Consider the following 17889-nt stretch of genomic DNA (forward strand, 5'->3'; position numbering starts at 1 on the left):
CTTTAACAGTCATATTCTATTTAAGACGTATTTCATTTGGGCTTTAACCCAATGTCAATATAAGATATTGATTAGTGAAGCTTCAAGGAAAAAAACAGCAACTTTTAACATTCATGACATAAAGTGAAATTAAGTAACTGACCAATCTGATTACTGACCAATACCAATTAGTAGCAAACAAGGAGACTGTTATACAATATAAATCTGCAGTAAAAATTACAATCTTAGTGTAAGAATTTTGAATATCTATTAATGAATTGTAACTAAGTACAATTCTGAGGTGCTTGTACTATTTTTGAGTATCTCAATTTCCTGCTATAATAGACTTCCATTCCACTACATTTTGGAGTGGAATATTAATGTGCCGTTCGCGTGTTTAGTGTGCACACAATGTAGTTGTGGTCTACCTTGAAGCGGCCCTCTTGTGTCCCATCACCAGCTCTCGACAGTAGAACTTCGAGGTAGTGCGCTCTGGGACCTGGAATTTATACAGGATAGAGCAGTGTTTTTCAACCTTTGTTGTGCCACAGCACATTTTTTACATTGAAAAAATCCTGCAGCACACACCAACCAAAAAGTTACAAAATGACACTCTGCAGCCTAATACAGATACAAAATAATGACAATATAGTGTGAAACCTGGGCCTGCTTAGAATCTACACTTGATGAACACAAAGCCGATATCCAGGCAGGAATTGAAGAAAGACACACACGAAGCTCTTCTTCAACAGCTCTCAGTCTCTCTCTGTTTTTAGTTTTTATAGCAGTCAGGCTTGAAAAGTTCAGCTCACACAGATATGTTGTGGAAAATGGGAGCAATGTCGAAATAGCTTTGTTGGCCAGAATGGGGAACTCCTTGGCAGCAGTTAACCAGAAACTGTCCAAAGGTAGATCAGCAAAGCTTAGCTTTAAACCACAATCTTGTTTCAGTACAGTTAGTTCCTCCTTCTCCTGTAAAGTCATATCCTTTTCAACAACTGATGCTGAGCTATATGGGTCCCTAACCCAGTCAAGGCATTCAGTGAAGGCTGAAGAGAAATAAAATGACATCTTCTCCTCAAGAGTTTTCAAATGTTTACCTATTAGCCTACCTGGTGCAGTGCAGCAGTGTTGACATGTTTCCTTTTCACAGGGAGTGGGAACATCTCAAGGTTGTTACTTTGCCCATGTTGTTGCCAGCGCTGCACCTTCAAACGAACGTGACTTACATGAAAGTAAATCCAAACGAAAGATAGCTTTCGCTGTATTGACTCAAGCTCACCGTCTTCGCTTTCTTTTGGTCACCACTCATACTAAAAACTTCTCCACCACTGTCAGCTCTGTCCGTATCATGCATCACTAACTCCCTTGTTAGAAGAAACCACTGCCACCCACTGACATGGAAGTGTCACTGACTGAATTACAACACAGACTCTCGACAATAGCATATTATTTGCAAATAATAATTAAATAATTTTCATGTGTAGTAAAACTAATCAAGTGAAATAGGATAATTTCCCACAGTCTACCTAGTGATCTCTCACGGCACACTAGTGAGCCGCGGCACAGTGGTTGAAAATCACTGGGATAGAGGAAAGACGAAGAGTCAGTTTCACCGATCTTACAGGGACACATGGTTAGTGAATACAGAAAGACGGCAGTTTCCTGGAAGTCCTGATTGCTTGTTTCACTCTTCATAAGTTTGAGAGGGCTCTTTACAAGGATTTCACGTCTAGCCAAACAGGGTCTTGGCTACATAAAGGCAGGTTTCTGTGTTTATGAGACCTTTATGTACAATGCCTTCTACAACGCCTGACAGGGTGTAGAGCAGAGTGCAATAAAACCTTTAATAGGCCACCAGGAGATTTTTATTTCTGAGGATCTAATGAGAGAGTTTGGTTTTTCTATTTCTTAACATTTCTGTGTTGCTTCTTTAAATTCCCCATATCCATGTGCAAATTATAGTCATGGATATTTCCTAACATTTTTCAACAATGTGACAAGAATGGCATTGTGAAATCCATACTAGAACAAGTGTTGCAAATCAGTGTCTTTTTTCCTGATTTCATTTTTCTCAAACTCTCAGTCCTACCAACCAGCTGGTGACTTTATGACCTCTCTTCTCTTGAGTCACATGACCCAGTTACAGAGAGGAAGACACACCCAGCAGAGCAGGAAGTGAGCTGTGGAAATACCTATCATCCTTCTGACAAGTTGCCCACATCCCACATCTGGCACCTAACAGACACACACTTGTACAGCCACACACATACACAAACAGAGACACACATGTGAATGAACACACCCGACTTGGTGTCTGGTGTCTGCTGTTTCCTGTCTACACATGTGAAATTAACTTTAGAGCATATCGTGCTTTGCACAAACCCTCAGTCTACTGAGAAGGAGCTCTCAGCTTGAGTTTGACAATTTAAGCGTACGTAAGATGATTATATGTAAAAATTGCCTGGCTTTCCTCCAGCATATTGTTGTCATACTCTATTGTGGTGGAGGTCCTCATAAGTGAAAATTTTGAAGCCACTCCAGTGTCTTAAAGCAGCTCCTATCAGCACATTGCAATTACAGAAGAGAGTAGTGGGTTATTAACTGCTCTACTGACTCCACATGGCCTCCTGTTAGTTCACCAACATAACATAGCAAACAGACAGCTTCAGTAGACTCCCCTCCTCTCTCTGTAGTAGTTATTAGTTGTTATATTAACTCCATATGGTGTTCTGTTAGTACACACACCTAACAGCATATTCCGGGGAGCAGTGGAGGGTGAGTGTTTTATCACAGAGATGTTTTTAGTTAGAGACACTTGATAACAAGCCTGGAGGTAAAGCACAATCTCTCGCCTCCCACAAGCATACACACAAACAAACACGCACTTTCTCCAAAACACAAACACAGTATATCAACTGTGTGCTGCTGTGGGCATGATTTCCTTGGTATGACCACAATACAGGATGCTTGGCAGACACATCATGCAAACTTCACATGATGCAGAATACATCCTGCATGACAATAACAACAACTTCCTCTTTCTTTTCTGTTTCTGTCCTTTAACCTGCTGGCATGTAACCTAATGTGTCACCCAGCAGCTATTAGGATCGTTGCTCCTCACCTTAGGTGGCATCTCAACGGGGTCCCAGAAGACGTCATCAGTTGGAGATAGGGGGCTAAACGGTGACAAGGGCGAGATGGCCATGTCTGACATAGAGCTGCTGTGTGGGGCGTCTCGACTTGAGCGTAGATTGGCATTCTAGGGTAAAAAAAAAAGGTTCACACATGGTAATTTGTGCAAATTTACAAACATTTTTAGCCACAATATAATTACAACAAGTATTAAAACAATATGTTTGAACAGGAATATTAAAAATGAAAGAATGAAGTGCTAGAAGCGAAGACAGCTGGATATCTTCCGGTTGCTGAAGATGTTTCACCTCTCATCTGAGAGGCTTCTTCAGTTCCTTCTTCAGCCTTTCACATATCCAACATAAAGATATCCGGCTACCTTCGCTTCTAGCACTTCAACTACCATGACCTGGATGATTGAATCTAAATCAACATAACAATGTGTGTGCGTGTGAGTGCCCCAGAACAGGATTATGTATAAAAAAAATCCTCTCACATGTTAGTCAAATAGGGAATAGAAAAAATGGAAACAGTACAGAAAAATACAATACATTCAAAGGATATAGGGGGCACGTTTGATGTGATATAACTGTGTATACCTGGCTAAGGTGAGCTCTCTGCATGGCTGGAGTACAAGGACTAGAGCTGCTCCCAGAGCCCAGTCTAGAGTGCACCTGACTGGGTAGACCAGCAGCCAAGAGCAGCCTGGCTAGGTTTGATTCTTGGAAGTCCATCTAAAATATGAAATACAAGTAAGAAAAATGTGTCTGGGAACACAGAAAAATTGCCTCAGTCCTCAGTCTAATCAGCTTGTCTCACTGAGGAAAAAAACCTTTTTTTCCCACAAATACAGTACAAGCCCTACTGTACTACCACCATACACATAAATGTACTTTAGGTATAGATAAGTAAACAGAGGCAGGAATAACAGAAAGGAACTAGTAAAATTTTACATTTAAAAAATGTTTTATTTTCCATTCTATTCTATTCAAATTTTAATATCTCAAACACATGAGTTTGTATGAATCAGCCATTACTTACAGGATATATCATATTTATCTTACAGAAATCACACCTTTGTTCTGTTTCCTGGTAAAGTTAGTTACTATGCTAAAAAAAGAGTATGAACTATGTGTCATTTGCATAGATGTCTCAGTTTGCCACCTAATCTAACCACATGCTATCTAAAATTTAATTTACTTTCTCCATATCTTTGTTACCTTCAAGTGAAAGAGGTCTGTCACTTCTGATAAGGAAAGATAAGGAATCAAGTTCAGAAAAAGGATTGGGATTGGGAAAGAAGTGTCCCCACGTTCACTGAGTATAATGCAAAAGACGGAGCCAGACTGAAAGATGTGGGATGTAGAGGTGATACAAGGTGCTAGACAATTGAGGAAGGTAGGGTTTTACCGCAGAGCGTTGGCTGTTTGCAGCGCAGCTGGGCGAAGAAGCAGCAGCAGCAGGAGCAACAACAGCTGTGTTCCCACTATTAGCTGTTAGCTTCTGGACAGCTGGCACAGACTTTTCTCTCTGCCTCTGCCTCTCTCTCTCCCTCTCTCTCTCCCTATGTCTGTGGTCGTGCTGCAGAGACAGGAGCTGGGTTTGGTCCTTGGGCAGAGTGCGGTGGGATCTCCTGCCCGCTGAAGGCTGCTGATGCTGAGCCAGAGGCTGGGGCTTGGCTTGCGGCTGTAGCTGAGGCTGTGAGAGCTGGGCCCTGTGCTGAAGCAGCTGGTTTGGAGCCACGGCTCTCTATGTAGCAAACATGAAAAGCACACATAGAAACTGATGGAACCTGGGAGCGTCTATGTTAAATAACATCAGTGTACCCTATACTGTAAGGCAATAGTGTACATCGACAACACATGCTATAAACAAGTGTCAAAAGTGTAAAAGTGTCATTTTCAGCTGATTTCAACCACTGTTTCATTGTTGTATCTTTTTGATATGGTAGAAAAGCTTAAGCAAAATTTAAAGAAGGAAAAATCACTTCAGATACAAATCGGTAAGAGTAAGAGAAATAACAGTAATCACTAACAGCAACAAAAAGAGCTAACATTTTATGGTTGTTCTGTGGTCAATATGCAGACTGTAGGAATTATTTATACTTTGACAGGTCTGACCAGCATTCGAGTTTCAGTTTGACTTACTCTTCATATAAAACTGTTAAAGTGTACCCAAAACTATTTAAGTTTGCAGTACAAATCGAGAATATGTGCTACCTCAAATCTAAAAGAACACTCCCAGGTTCTGTAGAAACTGACAAGACAAGACCTCATTCAAAAATGTGCAAGAACAAGAAAAATGCTGATTTGATTCACTTCTTCGGTGCAAGACAAACATACAAAAGCATTCATACAACAGCAATCAGTCTCACATCGGGATGAAGCATAGACATATGATGGCAGCTGGTTCTCTGGCTTGAGAATCTGATTTGCAAGCACAACTTTCTCTAGAGGAAAAGCAATAAAAAAAACATTTTATAGTGCCAGGATTTTAAAAGGCATAGCACTTGTCTGTGCAGATCACCACCTTACACTGAGCTCTAGGATTGCCCTATTATCAGCCTAGAGAAGATGATTTTAACTGCACTGCACTGAGGCTACTTTACACAAAAGAAAAAATATATTAATGCATGATACTGTTACTGATACTGATACTGTGCACAAACTCCAATTCAACACTTCTGTTAAATTGACCCTTAAAAGTACTTAAAAGGTACTTAAAGGGTCACCAGAGCAGAAGGGTTACAGCAACAAACCTACACCAGTAAAAAGGAGAGAAAGAACACTTGTTGTGCCATCATTATGTCAACTTAATGCATGAACATGGCGGCCACATGCCAGCAAGATGAGATGATATTAATATGAATGTCATCATGGAGGGTAAACAACCACAGATTTAACGCTGTTTATTGAGAATAAGAGCACACATATTCAGAATACTGAACTACAGTATGTTAAGTTAGTTGACTAGAATTACTGCACATTAAAGATGAAAGTTCTATAGCCAAATAATGAGTAATCTTAAAATAAATCTTAACAGTTACACAAAATATCCACGTATCCACCTGCGATGTGTTGGAGGTAGCATGTGTGATAAAATAAGTCTTCTTTTGCCACTTTTCTTGAGTTAATGATATTCAATTTCTTTCATTTTATGAATAAAAGACAGGTCAAAACAGAAAAAAACAGAAAGATAGAGGAGGGACTTGGGCAGGAAGAAGAGAAAATGAAAAATAGAGAAGTGACGGCAAAAAGGAAAAGAGAAACCTCTGGTGAATTTGTACATCTGAAACCCCTACTGAGAGTAGTCGGTAACATTTTGAGGAAAAGAAAAAAAAGAGAGACAAGTCGAAAGAGACACGCTAGAAATGAAAGAGGCTACATGCTGCGAATGACGGAGGGAGGGGTGAAAAGAGTAAACAAGAGAGAAAAGGAGATAGAGAAGGGGGCAGACTTTAAAGCAAAGCGATGGCATGCTGAGATAAGCACGGGCTTAAAAGCTTGTCAAGATCCAACACTACTGGTACAGTCGGTTTCGTGTCGTGTCATTTTTTTCTTATCCTTACTGGAGACTGAAACTAACACAGAACTAAAAACCCCCGTCTTTGATTGTCTCATTGAACGAGGAAAATGACCAACATCCCAAGCCCCACCAGGAGGGTGGAGGCATCCAGAGCATGACTGAAACCCACGAGCTCCTTCTATTTTAATACATATGCAGTACAGAGACACTCTGAGACGGCTTATTTAAAGAGTTTGTCTAAAGAGTTTGGTCTAGACCTGCTCTAATTGGAAAGTATCACAAGACAACTTTTGCTATATAAATAAATTGAATTGAACTGAATTGAAAAATTGAATTATTTTGGTTTTTCCTTTTGTTCTCATCCTTGCTCTGCTGCACTGACTCTTAACCATTTTCCCCTCACCTACCCTCTTACAATTTTTGTCATCTTACTTGGGATCAGACACAACCAATCGTCGGATCAGAGCAAGTTTTTTCATCACCTTTACAAAATAAGCTTTTAATTTCATCAAAGTTGGAGCATCTTTATCTTCAGTCACCACATCTTTTTTGGGATATTTTTATTATTCACAAAGCTGCATGCTTTTCTAACATAATTAATTGATAGTAGCTAGTGATGTCTTTGAATGCCTAGGACTGTCTGACCAGTTGTTCAAAACCAAGAGATATTGGGTTTACTATCATAAAAGACAAAAAAAGCAAGAAATTCTCAAAACTGACAAGATGGAACGAAAGAAGATTTGGCATCTCTGCTTGAATAATGATGTAAACAATTAATAATTATTAAAATAGTGGCAGAAATATAATTTTCTCTCAATCAACTAATCATTTAACTTAAATCTTTTTTCCCCATTCATGATGACAATGCAACATCATCATTAGAAAGAAAGTCGCTCTGAAGGCTAGCAGCTAGCTCACACACAAACCTTCTTATCACACTGTGAACTCCCCCTGAACGTGTCTTTACTGAGTGGCAGTAAGTATGAGCCCACGATCTAAATATTTTGGAAGAAATTCCACCTGCTGGCCCTCACGGGAGAATGAATGACAAGTAAGTAAAGAAAATACAGAGTGAAAGCTGGTTACCTGGTCTGTAGTGGAGTCCAGAGGCCTTACTGAGTCTGACACATCAGCACTCCTCTGTCTGCCTGCATGGTCCTGTTGAAGACACACACAGACAGACAGACAGACAGACACACACACACACACACACACACACACACACACACACACACACACACACACACACACACACACACACAAGCTTATTTTAATTAGGGTTTACTAAGGTCTGGAGCAGAATTCTGAGAGGTGGGAACTAAAATATTCAGAGTGTGCAAGATGGCATGGAGCTTTTAGCCAACGCCCTAAAATCTAAATATTTCATTATGACCTCTTTTTGAATTTCTCCTAGAAAATCCCTGCATGTCCTAATCCAAGCTGCATTTATTTTTTTACATGAACAATCTTTAATTAAATCTATTTGCTTTAAATATTTGCAGTGGCAACACCTTTGTCTTTAGCTTGTGTTTATCTAGCTTAGATCTGAAGGGTCACATTTAACAGAGCTTAAGCTCAAACTAATGACAAAGCTTCCATGATGAAGTTTGTTCATCTGATAACAAACTCAAGTGCCCATTGAACGATAGCCCAAGGTGAGCATTCACACAGCAGTTCAATCTGGCATTAGAAAAAAAGACAGTGCAAGTACTTCAACTACCTCTAAGTGTTGCAGGGTGAGTACAGATACCTTAAAAGTGTTTTTGGATGACATATTGAAGTTGACCTTTGACTTTTAAGGGTATAAAATCGCTTAATTGTTTTGTCCTATTAAATATTTGTGTGAAATAAAAGGAGTTTCTGAGGTATTATGTTTATGGGAATGGGATGGACGTGAGCTGACAGCAACCTTGATCTTGGACTAGTAAAATCTACTCAGTTTAATCCAAGTGGATATTTATGCTAAATTTGAAGAAATTCCCTCAGTGTGCCTCTGATATATGACATTCACACAAATGGAATGTATGAACAGATGTATGGGCATCTGTGTATGTAGTATGTGCAGATGGATGGATGATCAAACCAAAAACATGTCTCCAGCCATGACTATCAGCAGGATGGAGGCATAAAAACAAGCAGCATTTTCGCTTTTGAAAACCTATAACCACTTAATGTTACACAATGATACACCCTTGATGATTCACTTTCCCCGTGCAGTGTGGCGATTCAAACCCTGCATTTGGTGACTTCCCTAATCTTTAAGCCATCAACACACCACTGAAATATGTGATGTGATGCGTGTCAAATCAATCAACGTGTGAAATGATTGGAACTGCTGCACCCAGACAAGTTGTTCACCTGACAAAATGCGAGACATCACATCACATCACACACACTCACTGATCCTGCCACATAATTAATGACACATCAGATAGATCCATTAAGCAGACTGAAATTAATGACTTAGACTCCATATGTGTAATCAGAGTCTAATTCATACAGATAGTTTGCCACACAGAAACCTAAGAACACTAAAAAGACATATAATATAACTAGGCAGATATTAATAGCATTGAAGTAAAGTGTCTTCTACATGAAGGAATCAGAGTGTATAACCTGCTCCTTGGTGTTAATATGCACCTACTGAAACTCACTGGTGTGTGGGATAGATTCATTAAGCTTGTGTTAAAATTAATGACTAAAAAATGAATCTAAAACTGTAGACAGAGATATGTGTCTTTGTTTAATATGACTGGAAGTGGCAGGGACATTCCATTGTCTTTCTCTCTCTCACACACACACACACACACACAAAGTTTCTTTGTAACACTTCCTCACAGAGAAAGTAATTTTTCATTTCTAAGAGATTCGGATGCATGTGGTGTTATAAATTAAGTTTTAACAAGGGAAAAGACATCTAAGATATTAAAGACATTACGACCATCTTGGATTTTCCATCCACTGTGGAAGAGGAACAAAACAAAAGATTTCTGAAATGTATTCAGTCTCCTTCCAATTTACAAAACCATTTGAAAGAGCTGGGACACGATAATGTCTTTTATATATAAGGACCTAAATTGAACTTCTCAAGATCTGATTCAAGCCCAACTTGCATACTGCAAGTCTGCAAGGTTCTTGTTTCCTGCATTATGATGAGATTAAAGTTGATGGAAATAGGTCCAAAAGGTCTTCTGGCTCGCCGCCTCCAACAGAGAATGTTTTTAGCACCTGGGTAACGGGCAGGCTTACAGGTGCAGCCACTACATGAGCACAGCATCAAATACACCTCAAGAGTTTCTGAGGAAAACAAGTTCAGGTGTTAACTCACTGCAGAGCTTCAACTTCTAGTCAACTCACCAATTAGCTGATCAAATGAATATTAACTGCCAACCTTTTTTTTTTTTAACTGATTAGTCATTCCACTCGCTGTGGTCTTAAAATCAACAACGTCAGTGTTTTGCTGTTCTTTACTTTTCCTATCAGTGTCATTTCTAGATTCAGCAGGGAGTTGTTTTCATTAAAAATATTCTGATGAACCAACAGTAAACTACCTACCCGGCACAAAACAACAGACAGACACAGTTAGAAAGTAGCTGGCGAACATAGTGGAACACTTAGCAGCCAGAGAGCCAGACAAAAGAAGTGTGATGACGTTTGCCAGGTAGCCAGAATCATAACACCAAATAAATTTTAATGTTGCTTGTATCTGAGATACTTTTGCAAAATGAATTACTGAACAACTGGAGATTTTGACTGAATGGTTAAACTGGAAAAATCTCAGACATCATTAAAAGTCAATAGGATTTGTCCTCAGAGCAACAAAAATCTATTTCCAGTGACAAGCGCAAAGGCAGATGTTCATCTTTACCTGTCTCCTGTTGCTCCACCTGTTCCTCTCATCCAGAAAGATATGGTTGTCATGCTCATCAAACTCCTCTCCAGGTGAGATCTCTTGAAGGTCGGCCCACTGAAAGGCACACTCTGACAGCTGCCGTCTCTGCTGCTGGACATACCAGACAATGCACTGATATTTACAACAATACGCACAAAAACAACAGACAACGTCATTCACATTAACAAGAACTACAACTGTGCAATTCTTTAGAATGCAAACAGTATTTTTCTGTTTTATTTGGTTTACTTTGCAGCAACAGATGAATTTCGTCATTAGGTGACATTTTTAAGAAGTGCAAGCTGCCATGATGAGAGAGCTCTTCAGCATGACACACAGACGCAATGGTTTATTGTGGGTTCAGATAATATCATACAGACAAAAGTTTCCATAGCTGAAGGCACTGTGAGATCAGTTAGGGTGGACAGAGTAACGATGTGACTCAGCAGGTGGAATGTGACATTCAAGAGATTTCTTGTAAAGACAGATTTCACTAAAAAAACAAAAAAAAAAAATGGATTATTTCAGCTAACTTTCTCTTCTGTTTTACTTTAAGCAGCACTCTTACCCACAAAGGTAAAATGTGTATATTCAGTACTTACATCCTCTAACTTTTGGCGTTGCTCATGTTGCTGTTGGATCCTCTTCTGTCTGTCAGCCAGTAACTGCTGCTTGTATCGTTCCTGCTCTGCCAACTGCTGCCTGTGCTGCTGTAATGCCTATACATGAATTATCATATGATCATTGTTCAAATCAAATTATGTAAATGAAACAGCAGGCTTTTCACGCTCTGAAGTCTTTGACTGAAACATTGAATATATTGGGTTAACTTGGCTCTTAACTCAGCCTGAGCAAAATCCAAACCCAATTATGTTTGTCTTTGATCCAAGGTTCTTTAACTGATCTGGGGGTCAAACGCCCTGCTGTTCCAAATGTGATATGAGGCACTTACACCTAAAACTTAAAGACTAATTGCTGAGAATGAAATAGGATTAGAGTTCAGAGCAGAAATTTTGGTAGTGAATCGACTTTTTCAACTAATATGGCGATTTTTCCCATTTGAGTTGAGATTGATTTTCTAAAAGGCTAAACTCAAGGAATGAAATTAATTACCCTGAACATGCTATGGTGAGAGTACACCTCATAACTACCACTACTACCTTTATTACTATCAATAATATAAAGGGCCATAACTTTTATTTACTGATTCATCTGAAATAATTTTCTCAATATGTCATTTAGCCCAAGAAATGTTAAAAAATAAAGAAGTGAATGATTCACAATTTCTGAGACCCCGCAATGATGTCAGTAGTTTGATTCTTCTGTCTGCGCAGGAGGTCAAAACTCAAAAACATCCAACTGACTCACATACATAACAAAGATAAGCAACAAATCCTGACATTTGAGAAAGTGGAACCAGTGCATGTTTTTGGTGTTTGAAATGATTAACTAATTACCAAAATAACACAAATTCCGATTAGCCATATTCAGTTTTAAATTAGAACTGATGACATCATTGCATTTTACTTTATATTACTAAAACCTGCCTGCCTGTGTAGAAGGTGGTAAATGAAGAGGACGCCTACCTGTTGCCTTTGTTGAGCTCCACCTCCTCCGCGGCCTCCCTCGATGCCCCCTTCGCGATCTTCTGTTTGTAAACGAAGAAACTCTCGTCTTAAAGTCCACTCGCCAGGAACATTCACTATAGAGCTGCAAGACAAAGAGAGACAGTGGGAGGGAAACAGTGTAAGTGTCATCTGACTGTTATGTGCTGAAAATCACTTTATGGCAAAGAGGAAAAATACCAAAACATTGTTAATTCACCAATGAGATGGTTATAGGCACAATTACGCACATACACACACTTAAAGCTCACCCAAGCAGAAAGTGCTCAGTTCTTAGTGCCATCTGCTGTTTGATGTCCAGGGACAGTAACATAGAGGACAGTGCATCTGTCCCTGTGCTTACAAACATGACTGCCCTGTAGTGATTCATTGGCCATGCACAGGGACAGCTTATAATAACATGAGTGTTAGTACTCATAAGCAAGCAGTGAGTACTGATAAGTACTGATGATGATGATCCAAATTTTTGAGACGTTTGCATGTTTATCTGGATTTCTGCAGTGACTGCTGTGGATCTTAATAATTTGCTTACTACACATTTGTGTCATTAGATGCAGACACTCATGCCTAGTGTGAAAAGGCTTTTACCTGGGTTCTCCTTCCTCCTCTGTCATCTCATCCTCTTCTTCTTCACTGCCACTGTACTCATACTCTGGACCCTCTGAGAAATAAAGAAAGAAAAACAATTAAGTATTTAATATTAGGCTATCGAAACTATAAAAATTCAACTCAAGGAAGTTGCGATGTTGTGACAACTGTTTTCTACTATTTTCCAAAGCTTTATAGACAAACTGAGGGATGGATTAAGTCCAAAAACAATCCACAGATTCACAGATAATGACAATAACTGTTAGTTGCACTTGCAGCCTTAATAGCTGTATCAGAGCGGATCTAAATATGTGAACATGTAACAGTAGATGTCTACCAGCTGCAGAGCACTTGTGGAATGTGTCCCACTTAAATCTGGTGTCCATTTTAACTTTAATCTGAGAATAGCAGACTGTTGTCTGTAAAATTACGTGTTCTCTGTTTGTTAGAAATTAGATATGTGTCAATATGTTATCATATGCCAAGTTTGTATTCCTTTCAGGTGCACACTACTGCGTCTCTGGTTTTTGAATCTGCCACCATTTCATTAACAATTCCTCCATGCCTGCCGTGCCATGCATCAAAGTACTTAAACAATTTTTTAATGTATATTCAAAATATATAGTCGTCACAAGACCACCACAGCAAAATCAGTGCACAGCTCAACACTATTCCACGAGCTTATTGTCCACAGGGAGGGAAGATGGGCCAGCAAGCTCAGAAGAACAACATTTGGCCGACATATGGTGTGAAAGTAGCTCGGGCTAACTTGAACATTTACTTGACATGCCATATGTTGCCATTAACACAGTGAAAGGTAACACAACACAGGTGTAGAAAGAAGGAGGAAGACTGACAAATTTTACTTTTGCAAAGCACAAACAAAATCTCTGCTCTGTTGCTGTGATGTCATGCTTGAAAGTTTTGGCTCCTGTCATGTCTTTCTGAGCCAAAGCTGCAGAAAGGAAGAGCAATTTGAGGGTTAATGCCTACTTTTGATTTTTTTTTTTTTTTTTTGCTTTGCTTTTTGCATGAATCATGTTCCAAAACATAGACCATCTTTGTCCAAACTACACTCTTGGGTATGCTGAAAATGAACCCTTTTTGCATCATGTCCGGAGCGCTGATTTTCCTTTTTTTTTGTCTGTAGGAGTGACTTTTTAGACGAGCAGCATTTCATTACTCTGGTGGGGCACAGAGGCACACACACAAAACACATGCAGCATGCAGAAAGTCCAACAGTCATTAGTGTGTTTTTATAAGCTAACAGAAGATTAGAACCAGATGGCCATTCTGTTTCCTCCTTCCTTCCCCTCTCAGCTTCTCTCTCTCTCTATCCCTGCTCCGTTTCTGTGTGTGTGTGTCTCTCTATTTCTCTCTGCTGTAATCACTATCTCTTTCTGTTGTCTCGTCTCTCTACGCCGCCTGTCTTCCAGTTTCCGAAATGAAAATGAATAAACCTAACTGACAATAAGAGCACAAAAGAAGAGCGGAGTCATAAATATCTCTTCCACTCCCCTATTCTTTTAGCTCACAGTTTGATTGCCATCACATATTTGGCACATCTAGATTATATTTCATTTTTAGAAAAGAATTAGAATAAAATATTCCTAACTTGTCTCTTGTTTCTTTGTCTCTACATCCCTCCCCTTTTCTCTCTTCTCCTCCTTCTCCATCTCTGTGTCGGTCTGTTGTGTAAATCATTGTCCCAGCTGCAGAGAAGGAAAGGTCAGCCGTGTAACAGCCTTTTGGCCCGACCCAACACTCTCTTCTTATTTTGCTCTCTCATTCGTTTTGTCTGGCCGTCTCACTGTCGCCCTTTCTCACTTGTCTTCATCTCAGTTAAAATATTTGGCACAGTTAGCATTGTTCAAAGTCAGTTTGAAAACTTTTATTAGCTGTTGCGATCCTTGAAGCACATTTTTGAAGGTGTAATCATTTGCATACACCAAAAGTGCTTCCTTCCTAAAATGTTTTGCCTGGTTTCAGAGCGTTGCAGTAGAAGTGACAGTTTTAGGCGTTAAAGCGTGTGGGTTTAATTTAGCAACTGCAACTGCATGCCACAAATGAACAGAAATACAGTTTTTTCATAGCCTGAGCAAAGTGGCTGCTGTGCCATCAGTGCAGCTGGAGCACTCTCATTACTAAAGTGTGCTGATAGTTCTTATTTAACTACAAGTGGCCTGAAACCCACCTAATGCAGTGGATTTGTGAAACATTATGGAGAATCATTTCTGTGAAGTGGCCTTTTTGTCAAACTTTCTGAAAGTCTATTAGTTGTCCAAAGAATTGATCAAACCCCTTGGCTGTCCCTGCTTGACTGCTTGAGAATCACCACTCAGCCACCACTAAATTATTCTAACAACGTAGGACAGAGACATTAGGTCAGATTTTCTGCACTTGTGCTTTCTTTGTGTTTCAGCGGGTCAAACAGTAAATGGAACTGGCACCTGTCACCTGCCACATACAGGTTAATAATATCTATATCGCCTATCTGCTAGTCTATGATTAATTGAAAACCATCCTTCTTACCGTCTTACCCCACTGACACACGAGCATATATACATGGCAATAAGTATAATTTTAGCACAGGGTCTTACTCAGTGAGTGTTGCTGCTAAAAGGTCTCAGGAAATCCCACAAATCTAGGAGCCAGTTCAGGGTTTGGTCCTAATAAAACTAAAACACTAACTATAAAATTAGACTGCATTCAATTTTTAATGTGTTCATTCGTCTGCTGTACTCGTTGGTCCTTCTCGCAATCACTCTCAATTCTTTATCCCTCCCTTCCTTTAGTCATTCCTTTCTCCTCACCTTTCTCTCTCTTTTTCCTGGTTCTATCAAGGTGATCTTTGAGCATGATGCGAACTTGTCTCTCATTAGCCAGATCTTTGATGAAAGCGTGCCTCAGCAGGGCGTCGGTAGTTGGTCTATGCAGATGGTTCTTGACCAGACAACGATCGACGAATGACAAGAAACGTTTCGACCTGTGAAAGGTGGTCAAAGAAAGGGGGCAGAGGGAAGCGGAAACAAAACAACTTATTAGCAAGATAACTGATTGATAATGTTATTGAGATCCTAACTTCAATGGAATATGGAATGCTTTATAATAGGTTTGAATTTATTGACTAAAGTCTTGTTAAAAATACACTTTTAACAGGACTTTTAAACTTTCCATTAAATAAGCTTTTCATAAAAGGAACATTAATAAGAAGACCACAATTAAAAAGAAAAATGCCATCCAAAAGCATCTCATTGAGTATTGAGTCAGACCTCATTTCGAACCAAAAAAAGTGTAGCATACTCAGATAACGTTTAAATGTAAACGCTTGTTAAAATCAAATTAAAAGAGAGAACAATGAAAAGTTTCCAAAATTGAAATGCAACAAGCCAACAGGTTTGAATCAACGACAGCTTCACAGCATGCCACAACATTCTTAAATAGCTGTTTAAACTCACCTTGAGTATGCAAGCTAGTAATCACTTGTTGGAGTATTACCAAGGACAATCCTGTCAAAAATGTTGACTTGAAGCTTTATTCAGGCAATACCTGTTTACAGAAACACTCCCAAAATTCAAGAGTTGTTGTCTGTGCTCTCAAGACATAGAAAACGGGGGAGGAATACGTGTTGCTACTTAGCTTTTTGGTGTGCTTGCTGCCTTTGGGAGGCCCTGAGGTAAAAGGACTGGAAAGCACTGCACAACCCAGATTGTTAGAGCTAATAAAAGATGTCCTATGAACTAGTATTTCTGATGCCATTAATACTAAATGAAAGACAGCATGAGTTCAACCACCAGTTCAATCTTAAGAGCTTATCCATTATTAATGGAAGAGAAGGAGATGGGATGATAAGGGCATAAGAGAGAACAGTGAAAGTGAGAGAGACGATCACAATAAAGCTAATTAAGATTAAAAATGATAGCGATATTCATGTAATAATATGTGTACATTTTAATAAAGGCCAAATGTGTTACAGTTTGTAAGCTTTATTGTGTTGCCTGTTGAACATATCAGGGCTTTCACTTTCTTTGTGAAAAGAGAGTGTTAGGGTAGCTTGGTTCTGATTTTCTGGTGCATGAAACCCACAACAAGCCCTGTTTTCAAAAGACAAAACCTAAACACTGCCGTCTACATCCTGTTTTGTGTGTATATGTGTGTGTGCTCCCAGGCTTACCATTTCTTTGATTTAAGTTTGGGTGGGGGGTTCCTCGGAATCAAAAACAGTGCTCTCATGGGATGCATGTCACACAAAGCTACAAAAAAAGACAGAGTTGAAGAAGTGGGAGACAGGGAAGAAGAAGAGAGAGGACAAGAGTGCAGAGAGGGACGAGGAGCAGCGAAAGGGAGGGGGGAAATGGGAAAATGAATCCTGAGTAGAAATATGCTGGAAAACAATGCAAACTGTTCAATCATATCAATCCATAGTGTGTACAAGTCTTTATCAAACTTACGAGGGGCTCCTTCAGCCATCTCTAAAGCAGTGATGCCTAAAGACCAGAGGTCACTCTGCAAACAAGAGAGACAGGAAAAGGTTAAGACTCACACACACACACAGCTAGCCTCGAGTTTTGTTCATTTCCTGTAAACCTTGGATGTCCTCTACATATTCAAACAGTAAATCTTTGTGCATACTGTGAGATTATAGATCCAAGAATTAGAGAAACTATTTCCAAGACTTCAAGTCAGTCTCTTGGCATTTCACAAAAGAATCAAAGAATCAGTCAAATCCTTTTAATGATGTACTGGATTTCAAAAGTCAATGTCTAATTACTTCCAGAAAAGCTGAGTTGCCAGTTAAGGATGTGACCTAAGATATATCTCATCATGCAGAGCAAACTTTTGAAATTTTGAATAAATTTTGCTCCGTATCACAAAGATTTTTTAGGCTAACTTTAAAGATTTTCAAAAAAGTTCAATAAATGCATCGAAAAAGTATTTCAGATGGACTGAGATTCAATTACAGCAGTCTTTCTAACATATACAGCAAAATTTCTAGTTAGTCTGCTAGCTAGACATACGGCTGTGACAGTCAGAGCGCATGCATTCTTCTTTTTCTGGAAGTCGCAAAAAAAGGCTTTAGGAGTTAGTTTACCTCCACCTGTTGGATTATAGTAGGGCCAAACCACATTTCCTCTTTTATTACAA

The 17889-nt window shown here is 39.3% G+C and overlaps 1 protein-coding gene across 6 annotated transcripts in view; it reads right to left on the minus strand.

Annotated features, from left to right (window-relative positions):
• The window catches only part of LOC124067791 (mitogen-activated protein kinase kinase kinase kinase 4-like), a 53995-nt gene that overhangs the window by 19980 nt on the left and 16126 nt on the right, over positions 1-17889 (minus strand). For 3 of the 6 annotated variants that reach the window (XM_046405398.1, XM_046405396.1, XM_046405395.1), the window contains exons 8-19: positions 17196-17250; positions 16919-16997; positions 15558-15730; positions 12745-12817; positions 12118-12241; positions 11134-11250; positions 10508-10642; positions 7726-7797; positions 4525-4863; positions 3714-3848; positions 3104-3241; positions 408-478 (exon numbers count right to left, since the gene is read on the minus strand). In XM_046405398.1, the coding sequence (XP_046261354.1) occupies positions 408-478; positions 3104-3241; positions 3714-3848; positions 4525-4863; positions 7726-7797; positions 10508-10642; positions 11134-11250; positions 12118-12241; positions 12745-12817; positions 15558-15730; positions 16919-16997; positions 17196-17250 (1511 nt within the window). Of the gene's footprint in view, positions 1-407; positions 479-3103; positions 3242-3713; positions 3849-4524; positions 4864-7725; positions 7798-10507; positions 10643-11133; positions 11251-12117; positions 12242-12744; positions 12818-15557; positions 15731-15993; positions 16440-16918; positions 16998-17195; positions 17251-17889 lie in introns of those variants that run through there. The other 3 variants (XM_046405397.1, XM_046405399.1, XM_046405400.1) reach the window with 3 other exon arrangements.

The sequence above is a fragment of the Scatophagus argus genome, chromosome 12 (assembly GCF_020382885.2).
Source record: "Scatophagus argus isolate fScaArg1 chromosome 12, fScaArg1.pri, whole genome shotgun sequence".
Taxonomy (NCBI): domain Eukaryota; kingdom Metazoa; phylum Chordata; class Actinopteri; family Scatophagidae; genus Scatophagus; species Scatophagus argus.